The following is a 20,477-nucleotide window of genomic DNA, read 5'->3' on the forward strand; positions in this document are numbered from 1 at the left end:
TTTTACCGGGCAAAAAATTGAAGCTAAATCCAATTTTTTCAGCAAATAATTACTTAGTCGAGTATTTTAACTGAATCGTACTATTCTTGACACTATACACTGAATGTAACAGCAAAAACGACGGACGTTATTTCTTTTAGTCGAGTTAGGTAGTTTAACAGGACAAGAAAGTCAAAATGGCTGCGCCCTCGATGAATACAGTGTGCGGATTTCGAGGTTTGTTGGAGTTGTACATTTCGCGTAATCGCGTTGTACAAATTTCGTTTATATCTTTGATAAACGTTATGATCATTATTTATCATTTAGCGGCACAGTCACCTGTGATCGGTCTATTCCGCTGGTTATCTATGCCCCCATAGTCTATGGGGCATAGACGCCAGTGAATAGACCGATCACAAGTGACTGCGGTATATTTCTCACATTTCAGTATGTAGGGTGACCGGACGATTTTTAAAACTGAAATCTTTTGCCAAAATCTTGATGGCATCTGTTGAAAGTGTTGTTATAAAGTCCAAATCTGAAAAAATAATTTGGCTAATTAGCATAATCACAATTTGGCAGCCTCTGGAAAATCTCAGTTTCTAAATTCTTTCCTGAGAATATTGTAATGAGGAATAATGAGACAGTGTGACCAAATATCGGACCAAATATGGTTAAAATAGCTCAAAGATGACTAACTGTACAATAATGAGTCCGGTGAAAGGTGCATTTATAGTTTCCAAATTATTTCTGTGAGAATATTGTATAAATTGATAAGTTCAGTGAAAGAAAATTGATTCTCCTCACGCTGACCTTTGTGTTTCCAGTATCATGGATACAAGCCATTGTTTCTGGTCAATGACAGCTGCACAAGGGTGAAAAAGCATGTTGTTTGGGTTCGGCACTATTGCGAACGTTACTTCCTGCTTTTGGAAAACCGTGGGTGCTAATTTGCGCTGCATAGCTTAGCCTTTTTAGAGCACAAAACAAGTAGAAAAATATCTAAGGTACAATTTGCTCGCATGGCCATTCCTTCCCTTCTTGGAAAACGATGCGAAAAGTCATAGACGTTTCAAAGTAAAAATTTCGTCAGCAGTTTCTCTAAAGAAAAAAGACGTTTTTGGGAAATTTTTGCACTCATCTTGACTTTCTAGTCTTCACAACATTCACTGTGAAATGCAACTATTTCCGTTCACGCGATCTCTCATAGCGACCATTCGCGTGCAAGTAGACAACTTCCAAGATGGCGTCCCCTCCGACATTTGTTGACAAAGTTTGTTCATAAACTTCAAGATTTTGTCACCATTACCTTGTTCACAGACATAAATGTGCACAACTGTTGCATACTTAAGGTGGATTTGTACAATTTATTACTACCTGGGTCCCCCTTTAAGCCTTCGATTTCGAGCAGTCACTCTCAGAAAACTCGTGTCAGCCCCATTGTATGGGATAGGAGGGCTTCTCGTCCGGTCACCCTACAGTATGGTCTGGCATTGCAATGTACACCTGTCGTGTAGTAGCCTGCCCTAAATGATACCGCTATCGGCTGAACCTAACCTGTATGCTTGCTGCGAAAATGATGGAGGTGGCACACTGTGTGGGACCCCATTCTGTGATCCATACCCCTAAGAATACCTTGATTTTGCCATGTTAAAGCTTAGCGCAACCAAGGGGGTGATAGTGCTACTGATTGCAGCATGCAGTAGTCTGTATACCTATATAGCAATTAATATGTCATACTCAAATGCAAGTGGAAAATAGAAGCCCTTCCACGTAAATAGGGGATAGTCAACATAGTACATACAAGTTTTTTTACAACTTCAACAGCACTGTCTCGACTACCCTTAGTCTAGTCTGATTTAGTTTAGGGAAAGTCAGTACAATTACTATAGTTTATGTGATCACACAATTTCATTCTGACTTCCCATTGTTTGATGCACACAGTTGATTCTCCACTTTGTTGTCCTATTCCTAGCTGTGGAAATGCAGCTGTCTGTGCTGGGATCAGTTTTGTCTACGTGGGTCATCAAGAAGTCAACCCCACCCCGAACAGCTGCAGGCTGTTTCGTAGAAAAAATGGGTAAATTACAATGACCCAACTTTGGTTGGGACTTTGAACAGCAAAATAAACCAAAGTGAGCGTAATTCAGTAAAATGACCTATACCTGCCTGAACTCTGATTATTGCTCATTCTCCAACTCCTTTTGTGAACTAAATCTCTGGTTTGTTTATGTATTTAGACTGCTTTTCCAAGGAGTAATCAAGATTTTCTCTCAGGCACTAAAAATAAATTCCATTGACATTCTCAGAGTGAGTGAAAATTTTGAATACTGGAGATGTGAATTTGTTCAAATGAACATGTCAGTGTAAAAAATATGCAAATGAGGTAAAAAAGGGGGAAATCTATCAAATTGCTAAAACTCTGTAAGCACAGGTCAGATTTGGTTGAAACTTTGAATGCAGACTCTTTATATTGACTTAAGTCAGATTTGTTCAAATTGTGGTGAAATTTTGATTGTTGTAGTTTTGGGGCAATTTTTCCCATATTTGGTCAAAAATCTTCTTTGAAAATGTCTGTCCCATTGCCATGAAACTTAGTATGCATGATCCTAGAGGTAGCCTCTTGTCAGATTTATTCAAATTGTGGTGACATTTTCATATTGGTATTTTGGGGGTTATTTTTCCCATTTTTGGTCAAAAAATCATTTTCTCCCAAAGTTCTTATTGGATTGCTTTGAAAGTTACTACTCTTGATCCTAGGGTTTTCTTCTATCTAATTTGTTAAAATAGTGGTGAAATTTTCATATTTGTATTTTGGTGCAATTTTTTGCACTTTTGGTCAAAAAAAACATGTGAAACTTGGTATGCATGTACCTAGAGGCAACCTTAGTTGAATATCTTCAAATTGTGGTCAAATTTTCATATTTGTATTATTTTTGGGGCAATTTTTAATATTTTTGACCAAAAAGTCATTTTCTCTGAAATTGCTGGCTGGATTGCTTTGTAACTTTGTATGCATGTTCCAAGGGATAAACTTTTGATCAGTAAACTCACTCTTGCCTGCCACATCAAACCAAATGTGAGCCAAGTGTCATTGACGCTATGTTTAAATATTCTTGTAGTCACCAAATAGGTGTGGCAGTGAAGTACACAAATCCTCAATGCCTAAATGAAGATATTTAGACTTTTCAGATACAGCCTATACTATAGAAAGCTAATGTGCCCATATCTATTGCTGGTTACTGCCCTAAATGTGAATTATCTTGTGTTCACAGTCAGCGTCATCTTAGTGACCAACATGTTTTTAACTGATGAAAAATCCCATCCAACCACAGCCAGTATTGTATTGTTTTCATCTCAGCCTTATTTCTCACTGTTCTGTGTTCATGACAAGACTTGAATGATATGCAAACAGGTAATACTTCTATCATGATGAGCTTTCTGCTGTTTCTGGGTTTCCAGAGCATTTGTCAATATAGAACTGTGGATGGAACATTCTTATTTTGTTCAATCTCCAGGGTGTTTCTTTCACGGTTTAAAACTATGATGGGAATAGGTTTTCATTTTGTGAAAAATCGATTTTCTAAAATGTAAACCATGGGATGCCCCATGCATTGAATTTTGTCAAAACTTTAGAGAAAAATCATAATCTTACAAAACAACTTATTTTGACTTTATCTATACATGTATATTCTCTACCACAGTTATGCCAGTCAAGTTTAATGCAAAGAGTGATGTTGTCCGCTATTTCTATTACAAAGTACATAATGCAAAACAAGGGGATGACACAAAGCCGGCAGAGAAGACTCTGTTAGTTGTTAATGTACCACCGTACTGTAATGAGGTATGACACTATAATGGTAGCTGGTAAATCCTGGATGCCTTTCTCAGCTTTTTGCAGTAAGGCGCTTTAAATGAAATTCTTTGTTTGTCGTCCAAATACTGGTAGGTTTTAAGAGAAACTTAAGAAAACAAACACAATGTTAACACTATTACAAATAATATATTATTTTTCTAAAGGAAACCAAAATTGAAATAAAAGCTAAGCTTATGTTAATACACTTATGTTTTTTTTGTGTGTTTGTTTTTTCTCCTGGCTGTCTGGTATTTATTCAAAAATCCAAGGACGGCAAACAAAGAATTTTCTTTAAATGGCCTAATTAATACATTTTCAATAGTCTGATCTCTATTCCAGGTTGGCATTTGAAATAAATGGCAATATGGGGCCTTCTACTGTGTACCTTTGATTTTCTATATGTACTGGTCAAACAAATGTCAAGATAATCCACAGCAACATTGTGTTATAACTCATTTTTACTTCCATAGTCATTGATGAAGATCCGAACATGTTGGATAGCAAAGCATTGCATTGGTATGTTAAAAGATTGAGTCGGTTAGAAGTTGATATCTCAAAGGTACACGAGTTTGCATGAACAATTATTGGCACCTTTTCTTTAACTTGGCTTTTTGCTTGCACCATGTTTATTGTCCGATAGGAATGCCTTGAAAGACTTTTTTCTTCTTGTGGAAAAGTGGAACGGGTCCAATTTCAACAGAGGATAGGACAGGATGATCGAAAACCACAAGCACAGACATTGAAAACTTTTACGGAGAAACATGTCATAAAGGTATGTGTACATAATGTAAAGAATATATATTCCTCTTCCTAAGACAAAATTTACAGAAATTGTCATCATGTCAATAATCTGACCACTTTTATTTAAAGCTATTCGTTGTAATTTTCCATTTTACAATATTGAATATTTGAATAGAATCACACACATTGTATGTATTAAAAAAAAAACAATGTCAAAAGCATAGTAAGCTGCAGTTGAATAGCAGATTTTGACTTCTGTTATCATGTGTTGATTTCTTCATGAATCTTATACCCATGAGTTTTTTACATTGAGTAATATCAGGGAACCTATCTTTTGTGATAAGGATCTTTAGTAATAAAGAATAGAAAACTGCCATAACCTTTCTTAGGCCGAACAAAAAAGTTGAGCTGTTCCGATAACCCGACCTACCCTATTTTTTACCTGCTGACGCTTAAGTTTTTAGAGCTATGTAAACACGGAAGTAAAAAAAGAAAGAAAGAAAAAAAACTGTAAAATCAGGCATTTGATTTTTGCTTGAACGAGGATGTCATTTTTTGTTTTTTTCCTTTTATATGTATGATACATTTTTCTGGAAATGTTGTGGCCAGTGTTTGACCGCCCTGAACCCCTGAAAAATGCATAATTAAGAATAAAAATATTTTGAAAAAAAAAATTCCTTCAGACCTACCTACCCTATTTTTGAAAACCATGCTATCGGAACAGCACAATTTATTTTTTTTGGCCTTATGACAAAACGGTATATTTCTTTCCATATAAAGAATCCCATTGGTATCTGAATGTTTCCTGATTTCAGGGCTATAAAGTTGCTTATGTCACATTTGGAAAAGAAATAGCACTAAAAAAGGCCAAGGCAATGAAGTATCCAGAACCTCTCTTATTATCTACAGACCAATATCCTGTGTTGACTGGAATGAAAAGTAAGTATAGTAAATTCTGCTGTCCTTAGACTTTTTTATGGCTCTCATCTAAAATTGAAAACTGCAAAATATCAATATTGTCAGAGATAGCATTGAGTAACTCATATTATAAATGTACACTCATATTTCGAGTCAGGTGCTCAGTGTGTAATATTCATAAGATTGCATTGTTTTCTTGAAAAACCTGTCATTTACTTCCATATCCACAGAGTGGTGTAAAGATTATTTTGACAGCTGGCCTGATGCTAAAGAAATGCAGAAAGACATTGATCAGTACATGGCAGATTATGATAAACGGAAACTTGAGGTGAGCGTGTGCATCATTTTCCTGGCTATTTCTGTACTGTGATTTTCCCATGCTGTGTTGAAATATGATGCAGTTATACCTGATAAACATGGGCTGTTTGCCTCACAGCCATCATCTGTCACTTAAAACATAATTCATTCTCATGGCATGTCTGTCAGTTTCTGGGGAAATGTGGATGGTTGTAGATTTGAATTAGTTTGGAAGCAAAGAACATTTTGAAGGCAGTACAGCATAGTCGTGCTTTCTGATCCATTCAAAAGATTGACCCTGGACTAAATAACATATTTATACTTAATTATGGTACAGAATGCACGTTCAGTAAAATTTACCCTTTCTAGGCATCCCACAACACCACGTGCAGTGCATTCTGCTGCATCTGCACCTTCACTGTTGAACGGTTTCAAAGGGCCCATTGGACGAATGCCAGAATATGTCTTGTGCTCTACCCTCTGTACATGTAGTTCACAAGTTATCCAGAAGCGCATCCAAGATGTTCCATACTAGCACTATAAATCGGAAGAAAAGTTGTCGACACTGTACAATTAAGGTTAATACTTGACCCTTTTGACACTCCGGTCATGAATGTAAGATGTGTAATAATAAGGTTATTACAAAATTACTGCAAAGGACACCGGCAGTGAACATTGCCCTCCGCAATATGCTGTGCCAATGTCCTTGTTTATCCTTTGCAGTATTCTTGTAATAATCTCATATTATTGTTGTTTAATAATAGCAGCAACAACGACAACAACAACAATAATGATAACAATAATTATTATTATTATATTATTATTATTATTATTACTCTTGTTGTTAATTTCATCATCATCATTCCCACCTTTGTCATCCACAGGAAGAGGAACAAGAAGCAGAGGATGAAGGGGTTCCCGATGAAGACGGTTGGGTGACAGTCACCAGGAAAGGAAGAAATCCTGGAGTTGCAAGAACTGAGGCAAATCAAAAGAAAGCCATGGCAAAGGAAAAGCAACAGAATCAGAAAAAAGAATTACTCAATTTCTACAGGTTCCAGTACAGAGAATCACAAAGAGAACGTAAGCTACACAGCAAATGTGTATGAACAAGTATTTTAGACAATGCCATATGATTACCAGTATATATATTTCCGTAGTGTCACAAGTGATGCTTGTCTAATGAAAAGTATGATCATACTACCGGTAGTATTTAAGAGGGCCATGTGACGAACATGCTTTCCCAGTGTACATTGGTCCACTGCGAGGGCGCTCCCTATACCCCCATCCCTTTAACTGGACTCGGTTTGTGTTCATCCAGTCCAGCAACAAGATATAAGAGGGATCACAAGAAGCTTAAATGCACAAAAGATGTATATACACATGCTGTGCACAACACATCGATTTACATGCATAACAGCCATTGATAGGGAAAAATTGTGTTGTGAAGCTGTTACTTCCCACATACAATCCAATGTTAACCTCACTGAAGCTTTTGAAGGACGGTGAATGTGTTGACTATTCATGCATTGGAAATTTATAAAGTGTATGAGCAGAAAGATTAGATTTTATATAAACTCCTTTTTTCAACTCTTTTCAGATATTGCCCAGTTGAGGAAGAAGTTTGAAGAAGATAAACAGAAGATAGCAAATATGAAGTCTGCCAGAAAATTCAAACCATACTAATTAATTATACAAAAACATATATGAATTAAAGATGCTTTCCACAATTGTATCTGTGTCTGTTTTGATGTATTATGATTTTAACTATGTGATATTCATTACGAGGAATCTGTATGACATCAGTGTGAAGCACATATCACAGTTACCCTATGCTCATGTGCTATATGCTATGTTTTACATTCTTTGATTTCTGTTATGGGGAGGCAAAGTGTTTTACGGAAGGCAGTCGGTAAAACTTGCCAACTGGGGCCATTTTTCTCACTTTGGATCACAGATCTTACCAAAAGATACCAAAACTAAGGAATTACGTTTCTAGTGTGTCAGCTTTTATGATTGATGAACCCTTAGAGGGCCATGCATCGTTTTACCCCTTTCCCCTGTGTACAGGTACATGGCATGGCATCCTTTAACCCAATTTACTTGTGTTGAGGTCCACGCATCCCATTGCAACATTGCCCTCTGAAGGCGTACAAAAGTAACAGGAATGTACCTAAATCTGATGACAAAAGGGTTAAAGACCACAGCTGATGTCAGATGAGATGTGGAGGCACCGTGGCCCAGTGGTTAGGGTAACGGACTCACGGTCAGAGGGTGGTGATCGAGACCCGGTTCAAGACCTGGTAGGTCCAGAGTAACGGACTCACTGTCGGAGGACGGTGAGTTCGAGACTCCAGCACGGTGTTGTGCCCTTGAGCAAGGCACTTTACTCCTCAGTGCTCCATTGGGGGAGTTAGTGGGTTATTACCTCATCCTGTAATTGGGCTAACGCCTGTTGGATGATGGACTGAATAAAAAAACAAAAAAAAAACCAAACAGATGAGAAACTGAATCAGTTTCAACATCAGGCCTGGTCATTAAATCTGAGCTTCACAATGTAGAAAATACTGCAATGTCATGGAATGACATCTGCAATTTCCTTTTGAGGAAAGACATGCAGATACCTTGATGAAGATTATTTTTATGTGGTTTGTTGTTACGGATAAATTTATTTAAACGTGCGACTAAAGTTTTTGATATTGCAAAAGTCAGAATGAAAATTCTGATTTCATCAGAGACGCACAAGCACAGCAGTCACTCAATCAAGACTTCAAGATCGTGTCAATAAGGTCTTTAATGATAGGAAATCATCTTTCGAAAATGAAAAATTGCAGTTGGCAGTCACTAAGGAATCTCTGCTAGTCTGCTACTAATAAAAGTGTCCATAAGGACGTCACTGAAAACTGTGTCAAACTCTACTCTCAATATGAAGCAGATCTTTACTGTCAGTCAGTTAAGAATGGTCTCTAAACACTGAATGCAAACTGTCTAGCAAGGAGAAGACTGCTGGAAGTACTAGTGAATTTCCTTCAATCCACCGAAGATTGAGACTTTCAGGCCTAATCTAAATCTGACACTCCCAAGAAGACAATCCTGTGTGTGTTTGGCTTCATCCTGATGACAGATTGCCCTTCTGGATTTTCAATGAAAAGTACACAATGGCAGATCCTGGGCTTGATAATCTCAATATTCCATTGGCATTCCATGGCTGGCCGGCATCATGGATGTGTTGCCGTCTCCATATCCAGCCACTTGACTGGCTTCTGTGTGGCTTAACACTATCTGAAGTAGTCTGTTTGGGATAATACAGAGCAGATAATGTAACATCCACTGTATTTTGTGTACACATACATACCAAGATATACATGCGTGTGTGTGTGTACCGGTGTAATGTTTCTTTCGATGAGCCATTTTTGTAGAATATGAAAACATGCCAGTATGTTCCAGGAAAAAAACCCTGATAATTGTAAGGATTACTAAATTTAAGCATAAGTAATGGAGATGGAGTATCTTTTTCCTTACCTGGTTTGTGGCAGTCCAATACAGATATCCTTCAAATCATCTGCGAAAATATCAATGAAATCACAACAACAGTTTAGAAAAACATTGTGACTGCAAGGTAATTAAGAAGACTCATTCACTGACACCAATAGGTATGGGACTTCAAAATCTTAAAATTTATCTGTCACAGCTGTTAAAATGAGGTTATTTAAGAGGCAAAGAGAAAACCAAGTACTCTTAGTCAAGTATTCTCGGTCACACTTTTGGTATTCTTGAGAGTGGCATGTCTTGATTGGCTTGTCAAGGCCAGTACATTGGTCTTTAGCTTCACTGGACCAATAAAAAATACTGGATTAACAGTTACAACAGTAAATGTTACTGCAGTCTTTTCTTGCAATCTGACTGGTAGCAACACACAGCTAAAGAGGAAGGTACCAGTGCTCAGTTGATCTTACCTTTGACGCACAACAAAATTCCAGTGGAGAGAGCAACTTGGACAGCCTGTGCAAATCTATCCACTGAAATATCCCCCTGACTTGGATGAATGTCTTTGTTCAGTTTCTTGACACTGTCACAGATGTCTTTCACCTCCTGAAGACTTACAAGTCCCTTCCTCAAGAGTGATGGGTCAAGCCTGCGTTCTTGCTGTGCTCCACTGTAGGCAATCATTGTCTCCAACACACTGAGATGCAGTTTGGAATACGTCTGATGGCTTTTCTGTGCAAGGTCTTCTTCATTCGACGACAGCAATGGCGCCAACACGCAACAGTTTATCAGTCCAGCTATTGGAGTCACATTTTCTTGAGGCGGATGCTGTTTGTGATATGTTGGAAGTGTGTTGGGATGCCGGTAGAACAAACTGGACAGACATAACATGGGATCTGCTGATACCCACTCTGTTATCATTTCTAGGAGTGAGGCTGGCATTAAAGACAACTTGTCTGAACCTGAAATAGGCAATAAATGAACAACATTTTAGTCATAGTGACAATAAACATGATCAGAAAGGACAGGCACACAGTAAAACTGTCTTTGTTACATACATACAGGCAGAGTGACTTTATATATAGTACTTTTACAGCAATTTTCAAGGACCTTTTTAGGGAGAAAATATTATGGTACTAGGTACGATTTTTACAACACATTTTATATATTATTTTCACAAAATATCATTTTCTGATTTTTTGAAAATTGCTGGTGGCTTACCAATGCTTCTACTCCAGAATAAAAAGGATTTGATGTGTTCTACAGCCTTAGTAGGCCCAAAGGATCATGTGATGGCAGTACAAGCAAGCGTGTATGGAAATACACCTATCTCTGTGCATTTGCGCACATGAGTTTGTTTGTACCGTGGACCGTTCAAATTGCAGGTTTAACCTATTCTCCAGAACCTTCCAGGACTCAATTTCATTTTCAAGGAATTTCAAGGGAGACTTAAAATTCAAGGAACAAATAACCCTGTATGTGGATAATGTCCATTTCTTTCCAGGGAAAGCGGCTTTTCATGTTTACTTTCATGTTTTGTAGTGGCAAATGTGAGCAGAGCTAGAAACGTTTTGCTGGAAAATTTCAGATGTACTCCATCAATGGTCATGTCAGTGAGCAGCATTTATTTGATCATACTCGGATTCATGGTCATGTCTCTCCCCAAATTCAAGTCCCCCATCCCTCTTTTTGATTCATGAGGTATTACTGTATGACTGAAACAAGGTGTAGAATACTCACCTATTGTGGGTCTGTACAGCTGTGTGATGGCTGCTAGTAGCTGACATGCGAACATCGGTGAGATGTTGACGACGCTTTGCAAGGTGCCGAGAGAATCTGGTACCAGAAGACAATAATCATGAATAATGGCAGATGCAAGATGAGTTACCCAGTACCTTGAAGTCTGTAAGAGAAAAAACACAGCCAACGGTGTTGATGTTCACAGTAAGTCTATCTTTCAGTATGATACACAAAGGATACAAATTCAGAGCAAATGCACTTTTGTGAAAGTCAAAATTTAATTTTGCCCCACAGAGTTAACATAGGGATAGCCATTTTGAATTTCAAGTATCGATAATTTATATTAGTTTGTTTCCATAGAATCAAATTTTGCATGGTGACCCCTGATTTTCATTCTTGACTTCAAAAGGGAATGGTTTGAAGTTTCCATAAGGAAATTAGGGGCAAAAGTCTGTGAGCGATGCACACAGAAAGCATTACGGTATTCATCAATGTACAGGTGACTCACAAGCCAATACTCGGCTGGGGTGTCACATTGATTATTTTTGGTATATTGTTAAGAATTTGTGAGCATGTGTGTGTGTGTGTGTGTTCCTGTGTGTGAATTATGTGTATGTATGTATGTATGTATGTATGTATGTATGTATGTATGTCTGTCTGTCTGTCTGTATGTGAAACTGTCAGTATTATAAAATACTAACTCAGCGCAAAAAGTGGGACTATATACACATACTTGTTTTGTCATAAGCACTGCTGCACAGTTCAACACTGAAGTGCACTTGACAGCGACAGCAAGGGAAACAAGTTTACACAGAATGCCTCTTTTGTACTCTTCGCCTTGCTGCACTGCAGCTGCACTGAAGAGGACGTCAAATACAGCATTTCGGATGCTGTCTTCCGACTGGTTCTCAAAATATCCACAGAACAATTCCAGGAGGTGCAGTTCCTGCTTTGCTGTCAACCTCTGAAAGAATAACAGAGCATAAAATTCTATGAGGTTGCTCATTTTACCATTCCAATTTTGGCCACAGTACTGTCAAAACAGATCTAACTGTGGCAAATGACCATAAGCCTTCCTTCAATATTTGTCTGCAGCAATAAAGTTGACCCTATATCATGGGAAGAGTTGAATTTAGCTTGATCAATCACTCAAATGATTCCACCAGCAAAACTACTTATTATTTCAACTACTGATAATTTTAGGATATATGGAAAGTATAATCATCAGTAACGTATCTCATCTTTCTCGATGGTGTTGTGTTTCAATGACATCTGGTACTTTTTCTGTTAGGAAATGTGACAACCAATAACATTGCATTGTAGATACTTTATGTTGTGCCATATCACGGAGTCGGTGGGACTGGTAGAAAGATTTATTCATTCATTCAGAAATGACAGAATGTTACTTTATTGAGCGAGCATAAAATTTAATAAACATAACATTTAGCTACCAACTCTTAATTCTGTCTCCCTACATGTTGCCATCATGTCAATTTTTGGACCATATAGCAAAAAATACTGCAATTATATGGTGTCGCTCAAATTTGATCAGAATTGGTACATACCAAAGATCAACAATAAGTGTTGTTTCTATCTGTTCAGTGCAGGAAAATTTTATGTTGATGTTATGACAATGATTTCTGCTCAGTACAACCAGAAAAACAACAAGAAATATTTAAACCAGAAAAATAAAGAATGACAAAAGTAAATAAGGTCTAAAACTTTAGGTTCTGGAGGTCAACTTTAGCAACATGCATAGCAGAAACAGCTAGTCCCTCTTAGTTTGAGCATAGACAGTCTTCCCTCTCTACTGTCTATGGTTTGAGCAGGTCTGTTAATATGTCACAGTTCATAAACAATAACAGGAAATGACTAATTAGCTGTTTCAGTTACTGCCACCACTCCTGCACATTTGCAGGATTTCCCCCTTTTCTTACCTAATTTGCATATTTTTGACACTGACATGTTCATTTGAACAACGCCACATTTCAACCCCTGTATCTATCTGTACAGCAAATACTGTGATGGTAGCTTTGGCGGTATGGGAGCCTTTGCGTGTGACGGACATACATCCGCACATACATACCCACATACATACAGACATACAGACGCCATCGACTCACCACATAAGCTCTTTTTGGTATTTATATAAATACCAAATATGAGCCACAAACTATGCCACTATGCTGCCAGACATTTTAATTTTAATGTAGCAATTTCTTGAAATTTCCTCACATCAGCCCTAAACAGTGTATGTGATAATGTAAAATTTCCTCACGTCAGCCTTAAACAGTGCATGTGATGTCAGTCCTATACAATACATGTGATACGTAAAATTTCCTCCAGCCAGCCCTAAACAGTGAATATGATGTGTAAAATTTCCTCAAGTCAATCCTATATAGCTCATGTAATATGTAAGATTTCCTCAAGTCAGCCCTATAAAGTGCATATGATATGAAAAATTTCCTACAGTCACTCCTGTATAGCGCATGTAATACTGGCATGTAAAATTTCCTCAAGTCAACCCTATACAGAGCATGTAATAGGTAAAATTTCCTTAAGTCAGCTTTACAGTTACTGAGTATCTGTGATACGTAAAATTTCCTATAGTCAGTCCTATATAGCGCATGTACAGTAATATGTTAAATTTCCTCAAGTCAGCCCTGAACAGTGCCTTTGATACATGTGTATGCAAAATTTCCTACAGTCGGTAGAATTGATGTGGCTTACCTAGCAAACTGAACTATCCCTACGGGTAAGTTTTCCCTAGATGATGCAGAAAGCATCGCAATTTGCAGGCAATGGGTCTTGTGATTGTTATTTTGCATCATTTCCTTTGTTAAACTGCACTTTGGGAAACCCTAAGAAGCACCTTACCTTCCTAAAATGAGTCAAATTGATAGTGCAACAGAAGATGAACTCGTCAATAATCCTAACGACGTTCTCAGCATAAGGTAGAGGCTGTTTTGCCGGGTTGTAATTCTTGAAGTAAGAGCTCAGCATCAGAAGTACATCCTTGGCACACTGAGGAAATTCTGCTTTCCCAAGCAATGAGCGTGTTTCTGGCAGTGCTGCGAAGGCTTTCGGATCACCAAGGCGAAGTTCTAGTCAGAGGAAATGATACACAATAGCATGGCTGTTTAGTTGCATCTTTCACTTGATTGTCTCAACAGCCCAACACAGTATAGAATGTCACTCTGGGGAAATACTTGTGTGGAGTATCCCTTCCCCATCTGCCAAGTCAGTAATAAGCACTATTAAAACCAAAAGCATGGTATGTACTATTTTCACCCACTCAGCTTGGTCTATTTAAGCTGCTTTAGTCCCAAAACTGCTTTTACAGTATCTCTGTTTTCAGAGGCCTTCAAATGATCAATATTTTGTTGAAATTTATCATATGAGACACATTGTGCTTCACTAGTTTTAACCAACTTGACCTGATGGTGAAATATGAACTTGGCAAGATAAGGGGAAGTTCTGTGTTTGGAAATTATACTAAATATTGAATAAATAAATAAATAATCAAACTGATAAGGAAGTAAAACATAACGATTCACTGTGTTGAACTAGTCTAGAACACGTAACAGAGAAGGAATCATGACTGGAATGATGCCCTAAATTGCCCATTATTCATCATTCGTTGTTATTAGTCTGATCCCTCTATCACATGGTTGTACAAACTTCCTTTGTCACATCAATGTGCATGTCCGACACTGCCCTTGACAGCACAGTGCAACAAGGCCCAGTGAAAGGCTTGCGTGACTAGGTGCCTAGGTGACTCACTTTCACATTAAGAACACTACACTTGCATCTAGACACAGCCTATTGGGTACCATTGGTCAGGCGGGTCGCAATGGTGCAGGAAGTGCTGCAATGTGCCAAGAATTGCTCTTATCAGATTGTTCAACACTTCAGCCACAATTTACAGTGTATTAACTTCAACCATGGGTTTCTCATTCATACTCATAGCAAGTACTTTTCCTTTATATGTTACTTGAAGTGCATATCAATAACTTCTTAAGGTAGAACGTACCTCGGGGACAGACATTCGGACTCTCAAACTTTTACAGTTCTCTTCTGATATACCACATGTGGGGGTTAATTTTAAAGCTCATGGTGAAAGAAAACTTTTAACCGGCTTAGTTTTTCGAAATTCGAAAATTTTTATTCTTCGCCATAGAGTTAACACAGGGATGGCGGCCATTTGAATTTCTAATATCGGTAAATCTTGGGTAATTTGTTTCTCTAGTACCAAAATTTGTGCGGTGACCCCCTATTTTTATTCTTGATTTTGAAAGAGAATGATTGAAAGATTCCTTGAGGAAAGTTAGAGCAAAAGTTTAAGTCTTTCACTTTCGAGGTGCATATTACCTTAAACGTGTGTTGAATATATTGTTCCGGATTATACCACAGTGGTGAACTCGTGTCAAACTTTTAGTATTTTGCATTCAGCAGTGATATGCAATGCCATGTATGGTATACATTGAATCAAAAGACTTGAAGTCTGAGTTCCCAACTTTTTTATGCACTGTTAGGCCAAATAAAAAAATATGTGCTGTTCCGATTACATGGTTTTCAAAAATAGGGTAGGTAGGTAGGGAATTTTTTTTTTTTTGCAATTTTTTTTTTATTCCTCAATGTGCATTTTGTACGCGTTCAAACAAACTATCAGTAAATAATTTCCTCATGAAACACACTCAAATTGAATATCAAACTATTAAAATAAAATAAAATCGCGTGATTCATGCGTTTCATGTTTTTCATATAGTTATGCTTACTTCCTGGTTTATGAAGCTCAAAAAAGTCTAGGGTCAGAGGATAAAATTGGGGTAGGTCGGGTAATCGGAACAGCACATATTTTTATTTTGGCCTGTTATGATTCATGCTCTGGTGGTCTCCCAAGCTCCACTGACTTCAAATTATTGGTTGAACTGATTATTTTTGGCATACTGGACACATCACTTTCAGACTCTACTACCTGCACGGTTGATCTGGCTAAAGTGATGGACCCTGCAGTTTTCAACAGGCTACATTACAGCTACGAGTAGAAGTATCAATAATGGCTATCCGAACAGTTTGCGTACCAATTACGCATATCACTAATTATAACACTAAGATATGTCATTACACTTGTATCTGTTAATTAACTGTCACTTTCAACATTCAATTGAAATTAACATCAGTCAAGTCACTTTTACTTTCAGCATCCTATAGAGATGAAGATCATATCATAAACACTTTGCATTCAGCAGCAGAATGACATATCTTCTGTATTTAAGCAGAGGTAAAGCACCATTAAAAACATTGTAACTGTGCATAGTAGGTGATGCAGTAGTGCGTAAATCTAGGTTAGTGACAAAGCTCTAGCCAGTTTTGGCATTGATATCGATGATACCGGTAAACATACCTGGTAAATAAAACAAACTACACTGTACACAACACTCAATACACCTATGGGCTATACTGTATACACGTCAAAGTCCTTTTTCCAAAACGCTGCTGCCGCCGTTTCAGAAATAACAACTCTTCTTCGCACGGACAAAACTTGACACGGTTATGCACATACCTTACTCCTCAAACTAAACAGTTACAATAACACTTACTTTCACTGACATTGTCCATATTACGAACTTCATGCAACGAGGTCTCTTTTGGTTCCCTATCCCTTTTCTACCGCTGGGTGCGCTGTGTTCGTCAGGGGCCGGGTCAGGTCACGGGTCAGATGTATGCGGCATTCTATCCATGGCTGTGATTGGACGACACTATTGAACATGTTGATTGGCTTATAAAGTTTCACGGGCGCAGTCTGCAGACGATCAAACTGGTGTTCTCCTTTGAAAAAAACTCGATTTTGTCATTCAGTAGAAGGTACGCACTTTCGGAAAGCAATCGCCGACGCATTTCACCTCATGCGTTTTATAATTCAAACCGAAACAGATTGATTTTTTGAAGGCTTGTGTTGATGGTGACTGCCTTGCATAGTTGCCGACCGCCATGTTCCGCATCCCTATCATCAGCTAATACCTGTTCCGTACGGTGGCCCCTACACGCCACGGAACTCTATTACTTTTTAATATAAACTCTAATTTTTCTTGACAATATCTTTAATATTTGTAAGAGATTTTATTTCTCCACCGCAAACTTTTAATTTTGTACGGGCAACTTTATCTTAACATTATCTTAACTTTAACTTCTCGAAAGTAGTTTTAGTTTTAACCATAAACAAAATATGTTTCTCAAAAGTATTTTTTATTTTGTAAAACAAAAGTAAAATTTTTCAAGATAACAAATTCCCCTACACGTCATGGAAATTTATTACTTTTGAACATAAACTCATATTTCTTGACAATATATTTAATATTTGTAAGAAATTTTATTTCTCCACAGCAAACTTTTATTTCTGAACGGGGAAACTTTATTTTTGGGGCAAACTGTTTTAAAAACTTTGTACAAAAAAACTTTAACTTTAAAAAATAACTTTAACTTTGAACAAAATATTTGTTTCTCAAAAGCGTTTTTTATTCGAAAAGAAGTAAAAATTGTTCACAGCAAGAGTTGAAGATTTTTGCTAAGCGCGAACTGAGTTACTTAAATGACATAACCTTATGTCTTTAGAGCAGAAAACTTAAATTCTTAAAGAAAAGTTTTATTTTCCAAGAGTAAAATTAATTTCTTTATGGAAAAAAGATTTTCTCAGAGCAGCAAATTGAAATACAGAGAATAAAACTTTTTTCTCAATGGCGAGAAATTATTTTCTGAAGACAACAAAACTAATTCCTTCAAGATATATTTTCTACATATGAGTGTGGTTTAAGAATTTGGTAAAACTGAACTGAGAAAGAACGAAAAAGGAAGGATGAAAAAGTCAAACTTACTTTTCTTCAGAGCGAAATTCATTTCTGAGAGGAGAAATATTTCATGTGAGGGCGCAATTACCTATAATGCATAGCAAACTCTTTCTAGCGAGAGTAAACATATTTTGGGGAAGAGTAAAACATTTTTCCGACGAGCAAAACTTTATTTTAACGGCGGCGGAAGTTAAAGTATCCCACCATGCAACACCCAAGTTTGATGACCCAGAGTCTCCGAGACAACCATGACTGACTTCATCGGCGATACAGGCACGCTAGCCCGGCCCTAGCTGCAGTACAGTACCTCGAGGTTTTACCTGGGTATTTGGGTCGGACGGTTTGCCGTACTGTACTGCAGCTAGCCCGGCCCTACCCTGCCTGCGTACGATGCTGTGTGTTGTGGCCATAACGCCGGGAACACACAGCATCGTATGCAGGGCTATGGGCACGGGCACGCAAACGAGTCAGTTCAACAGTTGCCACTTGTCTGAGTCCCCGAAGAACGGTTTTGTGTTTGAGTGATTCGTCCTGACAACAGACGTTGTGCGACTGGATGGACCGCATTGGGTTCCTTCATTAGCTCTGCATGGGCTGCGTGTTACAAGCGTTATGCGCCAGTCAATGTAAACCCCACTCCCCCCACCTCGGGGTTTAGTGGGGGATTTGGAAATTAGTCCTGTGAAATCTGCCAAATGCCCCACCCCCTGGGGCAAGACAATCCGGAAAATCCCCACCTAAACCAAGTAAATCCCCCACATACGGGGTGGGGAATTTGTAAATTCCTACACACAACCACTCTTTGGAATTTTCATGTCGTAAACAACCTGCATCAATATAAAAAGTTCATGTTCAACTTTAGAACAATTTTTATCATTTAAAACCGGGTTTTGTGACATTTATGCTGTTCACAAATGTCTATCACAATCAACACAAATAGATCCAGGAAAATAACATACTTTTTGCATTTGTTTTTCAGCCACTTATACTGTGACCAGATAAAGTGTTGAGGTGTCACTGTCACGTCACCTATTTTGGAGCAAAAATTTACAATATTTTTCAGTCTATTTGCTTGTATGTTGTCAGGCATAAACACATTTCAGGCTAGAACAAATGATTTAGTTAGATCGAAACACCAGATGTATCACACAAGACATGTCGCCTCAATAAACTAATTAAAGCTGATGAACAAGATACATGATGTCCAATCTCACAAGTGCAGCTGTTTTGTCTTCTCGCTCTCATGTTACAAGCACAATTACAATTCTACATCAGTCATGCACTGATTTAAAACAAGCAGAGGAATTAAAATTCACAATGATCCGTGTTTATTCATCACAATACACGGCAGAAAGATACTGTGTAAAACTCAACAGAACAGATGATCAGAATGATCACAATGATGAAACAGAACTGTTTCCCTAGCTATATGGGTCATCATGAATAAATTTGATAATACATTTAGCGGACATAAAAAGGAATCCCGTCGTGACCGAACATGTTTTCCAAATACACAAGCAATTTAAAGGGACAAAGTCGGCCATTTTTCATGAATTTTGTTTGATGTGAGATACTACTTATATTGTTTGACATGTCAAAAGATACCGAAAGAATGGCTGACCATGCTATATTCGACCCCGGTTTTAGACAGGATACATGCAAACCATCGCAAAAATGAATTCATGGTCATGACCATTAATTCGTTTTCGCGATGGTTTTACTTAATTTTTATAAAACTGGGGTCGAATATATGTATGGTCACTCATTCATTCAGTATCTTTCAACATGTCAAACAAAATATGTAGTATATCGCATCAAACAAAATTCATGAAAAATGACTGACTTTGTCCCTTTAAGCTTTATCAAAAATAGAGTTGACCCGGAGGTCATTTTAGTGCTGGACCATGTCGATGACGCATCGTGAACATCCGAAATGTCACGCTCACGTGGGAAAATGTGAGAAATTTTGCATATGGTATGTTCAGTTTTCTAAAACATAAGAATACACGGCAGATGAAAATCATTTGTTTAGTTATCGATATTTAAGCCATCAATCACAAATATACTGTCATACACACCTCTGAATATTGCTGCATCGCGTTCATCAATAGCCAGTTGAAAAGCTGCTTACCGGCCCACATGGCCTTGACAGCCACCTTTCGCCATGCTACCGCTCTGAACAACAACATACCATTACCAGGGCCTGAAAATTTCTGTTTTTCCCACTGGTCCCAGCACCAGTGACCTGGGTTTTTTTTACTGGTCCCAAGGTAAAATCCACTGGTCCTCAAAAAATTTGCATAGCAATACAAGAATGATTCATTTCTCATACTCATGTTATATATGCATTTCTATCAGATTTGCTTGGGATTTACATACAGCATAAACTGCCAATCTTTTTAATACAGACACACTGCATAAACATTTACTTGGTAGTTTTCTCAAGTTCTTTTACACACACTTGACATGCTTTTTACTATTGCTATAAAGTTCACTTCATTTTTACAATTGCCCAGCGGTTGATTCTTTTCCATTTAAATTGTAAAAAAATAGGTTGAAAACACCAAATATCTGAGAGGGACTTCTTTGTGATAGCAACAGCAAATTGCCAT

The 20,477-nt window shown here is 37.7% G+C and overlaps 2 protein-coding genes across 2 annotated transcripts; one reads left to right on the forward strand and one right to left on the reverse strand.

The window, feature by feature from the left end:
- Positions 1 to 74: 74 nt before the first annotated feature.
- On the forward strand, positions 75 to 7,526 carry LOC139151348 (ribosomal RNA-processing protein 7 homolog A-like). Its single transcript, XM_070724054.1, has 7 exons — positions 75 to 216; positions 3,684 to 3,823; positions 4,476 to 4,607; positions 5,392 to 5,515; positions 5,725 to 5,822; positions 6,676 to 6,874; positions 7,392 to 7,526. The coding sequence occupies exons 1-7, from the start codon at positions 177 to 179 to the stop codon at positions 7,475 to 7,477; spliced, it is 819 nt and encodes a 272-aa protein (XP_070580155.1). The 5' UTR covers positions 75 to 176; the 3' UTR covers positions 7,478 to 7,526.
- Positions 7,527 to 8,567: 1,041 nt separating this feature from the next.
- On the reverse strand, positions 8,568 to 16,762 carry LOC139151349 (integrator complex subunit 15-like). Its single transcript, XM_070724055.1, has 7 exons — positions 16,621 to 16,762; positions 13,895 to 14,121; positions 11,751 to 11,981; positions 11,018 to 11,180; positions 9,748 to 10,239; positions 9,314 to 9,353; positions 8,568 to 9,083 (listed from the first exon to the last, which is right to left on the reverse strand). Exons 1-7 carry the CDS (start codon positions 16,637 to 16,639, stop codon positions 8,975 to 8,977), a joined length of 1,281 nt encoding a protein of 426 aa, XP_070580156.1. The 5' UTR covers positions 16,640 to 16,762; the 3' UTR covers positions 8,568 to 8,974.
- Between the last annotated feature and the right edge of the window lie 3,715 nt (positions 16,763 to 20,477).

Source organism: Ptychodera flava, chromosome 15 (genome assembly GCF_041260155.1).
Source record: "Ptychodera flava strain L36383 chromosome 15, AS_Pfla_20210202, whole genome shotgun sequence".
NCBI classification, from domain to species: domain Eukaryota; kingdom Metazoa; phylum Hemichordata; class Enteropneusta; family Ptychoderidae; genus Ptychodera; species Ptychodera flava.

Bases quoted from the DNA above. Each gene is read 5' to 3' on its own strand.
- LOC139151348 (XM_070724054.1), top strand. From the start codon at position 177: ATGGCTGCGCCCTCGATGAATACAGTGTGCGGATTTCGAG. The intron at 217-3,683 runs GTTTGTTGGAGT...TCTCTACCACAG, and splicing joins TACAGTGTGCGGATTTCGAG to TTATGCCAGTCAAGTTTAAT. The intron at 4,608-5,391 runs GTATGTGTACAT...TCCTGATTTCAG, and splicing joins CGGAGAAACATGTCATAAAG to GGCTATAAAGTTGCTTATGT.
- LOC139151349 (XM_070724055.1), bottom strand. The intron at 11,181-11,750 runs GTATGTGTATAT...TTTCTCTTACAG, and splicing joins CAGTGCTTATGACAAAACAA to ACTTCAAGGTACTGGGTAAC. The intron at 9,084-9,313 runs GTAAGGAAAAAG...TATCCCAAACAG, and splicing joins ATTGGACTGCCACAAACCAG to ACTACTTCAGATAGTGTTAA.